This window comes from Dendroctonus ponderosae, unplaced genomic scaffold, assembly GCF_020466585.1.
Source record: "Dendroctonus ponderosae isolate FM_Combo_2020 unplaced genomic scaffold, Dpon_F_20191213v2 Dpon_F_20191213_1, whole genome shotgun sequence".
NCBI lineage: Eukaryota > Metazoa > Arthropoda > Insecta > Coleoptera > Curculionidae > Dendroctonus > Dendroctonus ponderosae.
In genome coordinates this window covers 47,061,941-47,071,094 of record NW_026017110.1, presented here as the reverse complement: position 1 = coordinate 47,071,094, position 9,154 = coordinate 47,061,941, and the positions used below count along the sequence as shown (strand labels likewise).

The following is a 9,154-nucleotide window of genomic DNA, read 5'->3' as shown; positions in this document are numbered from 1 at the left end:
TGCATTTTTGTACAGGAATATGTCCAGGATGTCATCTCTGCCATTTTGGGCGATGTGTGTGGGTTCTTGCGGCGCAGCTATCTCAAACAAGTTTCAGGACCATTTATTTTTTTCGTCTTTAACGGCTTAATAGACCGACAAAAGCGTCAGCTTAAGACACAACTGATTGAGAAAAGAATTAAAAAGTGAAACTCTAGTCAAAGGGCTAAAAAACTCATAGAAGCAAAAAATCCCTCTCTGAGCAAACTGAAACTTTCGCCCACATCGCCTTAGTCGCTGATTTTTGGCGATTTGGACAAGTTGGCATAAAAATGGGTATTTTTTCCCAAAAGCCCTCTTTCCTTCAGAAAATTGCCATTTCCAATCTAGAGCAAGTAGACCCTTAAACATTTGGCAGTCCATCGAAGACCGGTGAAGTTCAAAATACTAAAAATTTAGCCCCAACCGCCTTAATCCCTGATTTTTGGCGATGGAAAAGTTGGCATAAAAAATGGACGTTTTGCTCAAAAGCAAATTTCAATCTAGAGCAAGCAGACTTTTGGATATTTCGCATTAATCGACTTAATTACTGATTTGCATGAAATAAATTTAGTTTAAGTTAACAAACAAATCGTCCGAAAATATTTTCGAATTAACGAAAAAGATCACTCCCTTAACCTGGTCAAAAAATGCAACTAGAAATGAAATCTAATAATTAATTAGAAAATTTTAAAAAATGAGCAGTAAAATGGATAGAAACATGCTCTCAAAATGCTTTATAGAAGTCAAAAACGCGCGTAAAAAGAGTATGAAATTTTATCAAACGACATTTTGAAAAGGATTTAAGTACGGTAAGTAACTGGAAGTCTTTGAATCGCCTTTAGACTTTGTGTATGGATCGTTTAAAATCTATCTTTTCTCCGGTTGAATGCTCTTCAGAAAACTAAGTAAAAAAATAAAATACTATTCGGTTTATTTGAGGACTAAGACCTCGGAAAAGCAAAAAAGTTTTGTTTTCACCTACTAAGAGTGCACTGACTATTTTTCACTGGTTTAAGACTTTGCAAATTTGGACAGTTTCATCAACTTAATCAGACGGAAACCATCCGTGGATTCCATCTAGTTTCCATGGAAAAAATCTGCAAAAACCCGAAATTTTTCCTGCCACTCTGCAGGAATCGAATTAACGCGTATGTGCGATTAAGGCCGGATTACTTCCCTACTCGCTTCCTGTTTCCCTAATAGAACTATCCAGGCTTGATCTGCTACTGCGACTAAACTATCCCTGAACTAACCCTGGATATCGCCGACCCTGCAACACACTAATCCAGAGATTGCAAAAACCATTCCAGACGCTTATCTCATAACCAAACTGACTGGCCAGCAAACGGCGCTTTAACATTATCTGAAAACTTAAGCGTCGGCGTCGCGACGCTCATTCCTGCTGCCCTGATCCGAGGCGAATAGTTTTCTGGAATCGACGCCTGCCGAGTCCCGAATCGCCGCGGTTTCATTGTCAAGGCGAGGTCGGAAACTCTGGATGCATGTCGAACGTCCAGACGCCTGCGTCGCGACGCTGCTCCTGCTGCTCGCCTGATAACTGTAAAAGTGAAACCTGGAAAAGTTTTGCGGGAACTACTGCAACACGTATTGGATCTGGATCGAGTTTTCCTGGCGTTCAGCTTGCAGGATTTGTGGGTTACGTAGCAGGCTGGGAAGCGTCGCGACGCCTGAGCTCTTTATTCTGATCTCCTGATTTGGGCCTGGCTGCTTTCTGGAAAAGTTGTAGCAATAAAGTTCGGGGTTGCGAAAAACTGAAGCGTGGGCTCATTAGTGAAAGGGACATAAATCAGGAAAACAATACAGAAAGCATAATAATTATTGAATTAATTCATTAAAGATGTGAAGAAAGAGTGAGGCAAAAGAATGCATTTTTTGAAAAAGTGCACTCTTTAAAGCACGAGAGAGAAACAAATCGGAGAGTAAAGAGAGAACAGTCCTTAGTGAAAACTAACACAAAGAAAAAGAGTCAAAAGTGTACAAAATAATCAATAAAATATTTTGCCAACAAAAATCTCAAAGAAATGAAGGAAAAATTAATATTACGTTTGGCAAACACAATCAAACTAACAAAGAATTTGAAAAAACAAACCAAAATAAAACCTTCTTCAAGAAACAAACAAGTGAGAACTAATAAGGAAATTGAAAAAAGCGATTGCAAGAACTAAACACAAATTAAGGTTTAAAGCAGCAAAAATGACTGAAAAATAATTGTAAACATTGAAACAGGAAATGAGCAATAAAAAATGAAAACATGTAGAGAATTTAGAGGAAACACGGAATAAAAGAAAATATGAAAATTATACATTATTTAGTATTTGTGTTATTTTTCCAGACTATACTTCAATTTTAATACAAATTCGTTCGCTGGGTTTTAGTCATTTATTCAACTCGTTATTACGAAAACGAATTTGTATTACTTAGTAAAAAATAAACGATTAAATGAAAAAGAATCAAGAACAAAGAAATGGCAAAACCTAAATACATTCATTATTAAAAAATACATAAAAGATTAATTAGAGTAACCAGAAATTAATATTGAAGAAAAAAACAAAGTACGAAAGTAAACGAGACTTTGAGAACTGAAAAAACAGTTCTGGTTCGATGTCTGTGGGCGCTGGAATAATTGCCAATAAATGCATACAGTAAGTATGGAAAATCAAAGAAACGTACATGAATTAATCAGTTGAAAATGAATGGAAAAAAATCAAGATTTTCACGAAAGAATTATGCCAAACGCAGTGAACTAAAGCGTAAACAATCATACGTGAAAATAGCGATAAGAACGGAATATTAATGAATAAGTTGATAGACTAACAGCAACTGAGAGGACAAAAGAATGCACACAAATGAAATGACAGTGAAATGAAAAGGCAAATAAAAAATGTATTCATCAGGTTCCACACTTTTTGTGGACAATTTCCTAACAAAAATAGAGAAACACGCTAAACAAAATGCGAATTGGCAAAATAAATAATGTTAACCGCGCAAAAATAAAAAGAGGAGAACTGGGAAACTAGTCAAATAATTGATGATGAAAACAGCGATATAATAGGAATAATGCATGTTTGCATAAAATATACAGCTGATTCTCAAACAAGAGTTTTTGCATTTTACGAGGTGCAAGGCATTTGATACACGAATCAAAGAAAAGCGAAAAAACTCACACAAATTATTCAACTGGAACTGAAAGCGAAGAAATGTTGAAATAATTCAATGAAACGAGAGGACAATTGAACTAAATATATTTTCGACAGTTGCAGCACTAATTCAAAAGAGGAAATCGATCGACGACATTGTTAGTAAAAGACAGCAAAACACAGAATAATAATGAATCAGTTGAAAACAAGGAAAGCCAGAGCGGAACAATTGCACTAATTGGGAAGAAAACAAATACATAAAAATAGGGCCCAAAGTCAAAAATAAAGTACAAAAGTAACTAATCTGCATAACAAATCAAAAATGCATTTTTCTGCATCGAAACCCAACTTCCTCGCCTAAACCATAAACAAACATCCACAATCGAACATTGACCTTCCATATCAGTTAAAAATTCGCTAATTTACCGCATGAAACGTGAAACAACCGTAAGAAAAACAAGTTTATCTCACAATTTACCGGAAATGCGTTCATGATTCTACACACATATAAATGCAAAGCCGCTCATCGCCGACCGATCTTAAGCCCTTGTCTCTTGCACGTTCACTTCTTGGCCACTGCTGTGCTCTTGGTAGGTTGTTGACGTCATCTACAAGAACTATGACGTTCACTTGTTGCTGAAGATCGCATGGTTAAGGTCGAGGATGCTGCCTCCGCCTTCTCTGACGTGTATATGGGCCGACCGACATACAAAGAGAAAAAGTGAATAAAACAAAAGATCGGATGGGGTTCGTCTCTTCTTCGGCCTACTGGTTATACGGGTGGCAGAAAGATGGCGATGAGAAAAACGCCTTTTGAGCACTGTGGCAATGGGTTAGAAGCGGTTGAAAAGGATTTAAGGGACTGTGAAGAACAATTTGAATTTTTCTGCTTGAACCATCAGGCAAGAAAATGTGGGAAATCTCAACTTAATCTCTGTATGTAATATGGTATTGAATATTTGGCCCAATTGTCACTAGACTTAGTATTCACTTACAAAAGTTTGCAGTGTTTTCTGCACAAAGATAGAATTTTTTTCTTTACAATGCCTAAATATGAAATTTTCTGCAAAATCAGTACTTTGCTTTTGAATCTTTCTATTTTCACGTTTTGCACTTTGGGGCATCTTTAGCATCAATGAAAACTTTCCAAGTCTGTACTTGTGTCTGGTTCAGAAACCACAAATTTAAAAAAGTCTGTTTATTCCGCATAACCTTATCTTTTGCTGTCCCAATTCGAAGTTTTCGAAAAAATCAGAGCCCTTTTCGAAATATACCTTCAGTTTACGGCATTTGTCCTTTGAGGCTTTAGGAATGCATACATGAAATTTCAAGTTTGCAGCTGCTCTGGTTAAGATGAGATAATTTTTTTCAAATTTGATGCAAGATTTACAATATTTTGCTAAATCCTGAACACTTCTTTCATTGCTGTCTAGAGCAGAAATGTTCTGAAAAATCAGTGCATTTTGCGTTTGAAAGCCTTAGCAATGCACATGACAAATTTCAGGCTTAAACCTGCTTTCTTTGAGATAAGAGGATTTTTATCAAAGTCGTTGCAGAAGTAACCACAGGCACGTTTCTGCTCAATTTATTAAATACAAAAAAATGACGGCTTCTACAAATCTCATTACTTACTCTTTTATAGCAATTAAAATATTTCTGAAAAATTCGAGCTTCTCCCAATAGAGCTCAAATTTTCACGATTTTTTCTCTGAGGTTCGAACAAAGCGTGAAAAAAAATGACAAGTCTGTACCTGCCCGGTTCGGAAAAGATGCTTTTTTCGAATTTCTTGAAAATTTTTCAATAAGCCCATTTCGGACTGAGTTCTAAAATTTAAAAAAAAATCAGGTTTTGCCTTTTCAACCGTACTATTTACAACTCTCGTACAGTGGACCTTCTATAATACAGGTGGAAAAGTACAGGAGTGTACTGGCTCTAGTTCAGATAGCACACATTTTTAAAAAATCCCTTAAATTCTCATGACATACTCTTTTATAGCCCAATTAAAATATTTCAGAAAAATCCCGGCTCCTCCCAATATAGTTCCAATTTTCAAGATTTTTTCTCTGAGGTTTTATCAAAGCACAAAAAAACTACAAGTCTGTACCTGCCCCGGTTCAGAATTGATGATTATTTTGGAATTTATTAAAAACTTTTCAAAAAACCCATTTCGGACTGAGTTCTAAAATTCGTCAGAAAATCAGTTCTTTGCTTTTCAACCTTGCTATGTACACCACTCGTAACACTCGTACAGTGGAGCTTCTATAACACAGGTGAAAAATTACAGGAGCGTATTGGCTCTAGTTCAGATGGCATAAATTTTTAAAATTTCTCTTAAATTCTCATTACTTACTCTTTTATAGCAATTAAAATATTTCTGAAAAATTCGAGCTTCTCCCAATAGAGCTCCAATTTGCAAGATTTTTTCACTGAGGTTTTAGCAAAGCAATAAAAATAAGACACGTCTGTAACAGCCCCGGTTCAGAAATGACAATTTTTTCCGAATCTGTTGAAAATTTTTTAAAAAGACCATTTTGGGCTGAGTTCTAAAATTTGTCAAAAATCAGTTTTTGCTTTTCAACCTTGCTATTAACAACACTCGTACAGTGAAGCTTCTGTAACACAGGCAGAAAAGTACAGGAGCGTACTGGCTCTAGTTCAGATAGCACACATTTTTGAAAAATCCCTTAAATTTGCATAACTTATTCTTTTATAGTCCCAATTAAAATATTTCTGCAAAAATCCGGCTTCTTCCAATAGAGCTGCAATTTGCAGGAATTTTTCTCTGAAGTTTTAGCGAAGCACTAACAAAATTTCAAGTCTGTACTGGCTCTGGTTCAGAAAGTTCAATTTGTTTTAAATCCGTTAAACCCTCATAACCTGCCCTTTTATTGTCCCAAATAAAAATTATTTGAAAAATTAGGAAATTTTCCAATATAGCTTGAATTTGCAGCATTTACTCTTTACTAGTTGAGTTGAAGAAACATTTTGAAGCGCATTGCAAAATTTCCAGCAGGCACATTTCTAGCGTAAATTTTAAATGTTCCGCAAACTCAGTCGTTTGCTTTTGAACCTTGCTGTTTGCAGAATTTATACCCTGGAGGTATTGAAGTGCAGACTGCACCAATTTTTTGAAATTCCTTTAAAAAGTACTACCTAAAGTACCAACTGTTGCTGCTAAATTCATAATTTTAGAACTTTGGCTAGCAAAACAAACAATTAGTTAAAAATCGAATTCGGCGCCAACAAAAATCGTCATTATTCGATGAAAAACTGGTCGATTTGCGGTTTCAGCAGACAAACAACAAAGTTTAATTTAATTCAATTAAGAGTTGCAATTAAACCTAGCAACCCCAATTAATTGCTGCAGTTATGCCCACCACTAAATCATAGAAAGTGGACGTTTCGTTCACTGGCCATGGGAACAAAACCAGACCATCTGCACCGAAAAATCCCCATTAACTGTTGCACCCGTGCGGCTTGAGGCCAATATTGGCCACAAGGGCCTCCGCCCCATCTGCTCTTATGCATTCCTGTTAGTTTTTTGACGTCACCGTTCTCTTTATCCTCCCACACGTGCCATTGTTATGGAAATTGGGTCAAAGCACCCCTTTGCTGGCTGCGCATTTCAGAGACTCAACTGAACAAGCAGTTTTACAACATAATAAGAATTCGAAATATGCAAAAAATGACGCAAGCGACTGACTGAGCAAGGAGAGGAAAGAAGTCTCGTGGTGTAAAGAGTTCTTGTGTGCGCTCTTCGGGCGAAGTCTTCTGCCCATCATGCAGCCCTGTTAAAATGTTGACGTCATTTCAGACACTTGAGGGCCCCTGCTGTGGTTTCCCACATATGTGTGGGGCTCAAACGGATTCTTCAATAAATTCCCGATGACTGAACAAAGAATGAATGCAGACAGCCAGTCGCGTCTTTCATAATAATGGTCTTCCTTCAACCAACTGCAACTTTTCAACCGAAGACTTGAACTTGTTTACATTTCTCTTCTTCCGCTTCATGTTTCCCTGCTTTGCTGTTGACAACGTTTTTGAACTCGTTCGGTCGAAAACACCCCTGAGGCGTTGGGCCAGAGATTTACGGGCAACGGCCCCAAATTTACGGCCCCAAATTTTTCAATAATAAATAAATAATAATAAGTTTCCCAATAGTAGTAAGTAGTAAATAGTTTCTTCCCTGGATCAGCCCTAAAAGTTCGAGCGAATTAGGCCGTCGAGGGCGAATAGATCAGGGCGTCTGAAACATCAGGAGATTAAGCCACCCTTAACACACGCACCCTGAACAACAAACACGTTTCCCATGCAAAACAAAACAGCCCTTGGCGCCCTTCGAAACCGTCCTTGTGCGTTGTTAAGTCCTTGTCAGAGTTCAACAAAATTAGGCCGTGGAGGGCGCGTTTCACAGGCTGCAAGAAGCCGTAAGAGGTGGACCACCCTTATTGGGGCGAATGTGCGATACGCACTTTTTGAGCAAGGGCGTTGACTCCTCAGCTTTCAGTCGGCTAAAAGGGTGATTTTTCTGTTTCAGGTTGCGTGGCCCTTTCGACGGCTTACGATGAGGAGATGATCGCGAAGGGTGAATTGAGGAAGGCGTGCTCGAAACGGGGAAATCCTCTTCCGCCGCCTGCACGTGTCAATACAACTATGAGGTAATTTATTCAAAATGGACAAAACAATTATTTATTCCTAATTCCTAAAATGTTCATAATAAACATGCAAGTTGCAAACGTTAAATATTTTAGTGCCTATTGGAAAAATTCCTGCTCTATTTCACACAGAGCAGGGAGCGGCTTGAAATTTGTTGTGGTAATTGCTAGGGCCTCAATGGGCAAATACTGAAAATTTGAGCGGTATTGGTAGAAGTCCTGATTTTTCAGAAAATTTCGAATTGAGGCAATAAAAGATCAAGTTTTGCGAATTTTACGGAATTTTGAAAAATTCGCCGCATGGAAGGTATTTGGGCAAAGCCCTGATTTTTCAGAAAAGTTAGAATTGGGACAAGAAGAGGAAGTTATAAACTAGGAAGATATAAAAATCGTGCTCCCTCAACAGATCAAATACAAACTTGTAATTTTCCACCTGTACCAGAGAAGCTCGAACGTACGAGCCCCAGCAAATAGCAAAGGGCTGAATTTGTAGACATTTTTAAAATTCGGCCCGAAAGGTACAAGTTGTAAATATTGAAACCAATTTTTAAAAAATTCTACCGTCTCAACCAAAGGAGGTACAGACCACAAATTTCTCCTGTCATTTGCTAAGACCTTAGAGAATAGATCTAGCAAATTGGAGTTATATTGAATAAAGTCCTGATTTTTCGGAAAACTTTGCAGTGAGAGCAAAAGCGCAAGATATGCGGGTTTAAAGCAATTTTCAAAAAACTCCGGCTACTTCCACAGGTCAAGTACAGACTTGTAGTTTTCTACCTGCACCAAAAAAGCCTCACATTATAAACCATATAAGCGAGAAGGTTTAAGACCAGAAGACTTCTTTTGGGGAAAATTTTAAAACTAGGCCTGAAATGTGTAAGTTGCGGGTTTTGCAACCAATTTCCAAAAAATTCTGGCATCTCAACCAGACCAGGTACAAACGTGAAAATGCTCGTCTGTATTCGCAAAGTTTTGAGACGGGAATCCTACAAGTGATAGTAATATTGGGGCACTCAGATTTTTCACAAATTTTTAAATTCGGATAATATAAGAACAAATGTTTGAGATCTAACAAATTTTTCAAAAATTTGTGTTTTCTAAACAAGAGCAACTTTAGTCTTGTACTTTTTCATTTGTATGAGAAAGGCATCAAGCTACAAATCCTGCAATTCGGAAAGTTTTCAAACAAAGGACTGGTTTTGGGGAAACTTTCAAAATTTAGACTAGAAAAGCGCAAGTTGTAAACAGTGCAACCAATTTTTCAAAAAATTCTGCCTTCGCAACCAGAGCAGGCCAGACTTGAAGTTTATCACGTGCAT

General features: G+C 37.3%; 1 protein-coding gene across 1 annotated transcript in view; it reads left to right on the top strand.

Moving 5' to 3' along the window:
* LOC109540690 (xaa-Pro aminopeptidase ApepP) overlaps positions 1–9,154 on the top strand; it is a 42,572-nt gene that overhangs the window by 22,130 nt on the left and 11,288 nt on the right. The window contains exon 2 of the mRNA XM_048661379.1: positions 7,718–7,838. Coding sequence (XP_048517336.1) covers positions 7,718–7,838 — 121 coding nt within the window. The remainder of the gene's footprint in view (positions 1–7,717; positions 7,839–9,154) is intronic.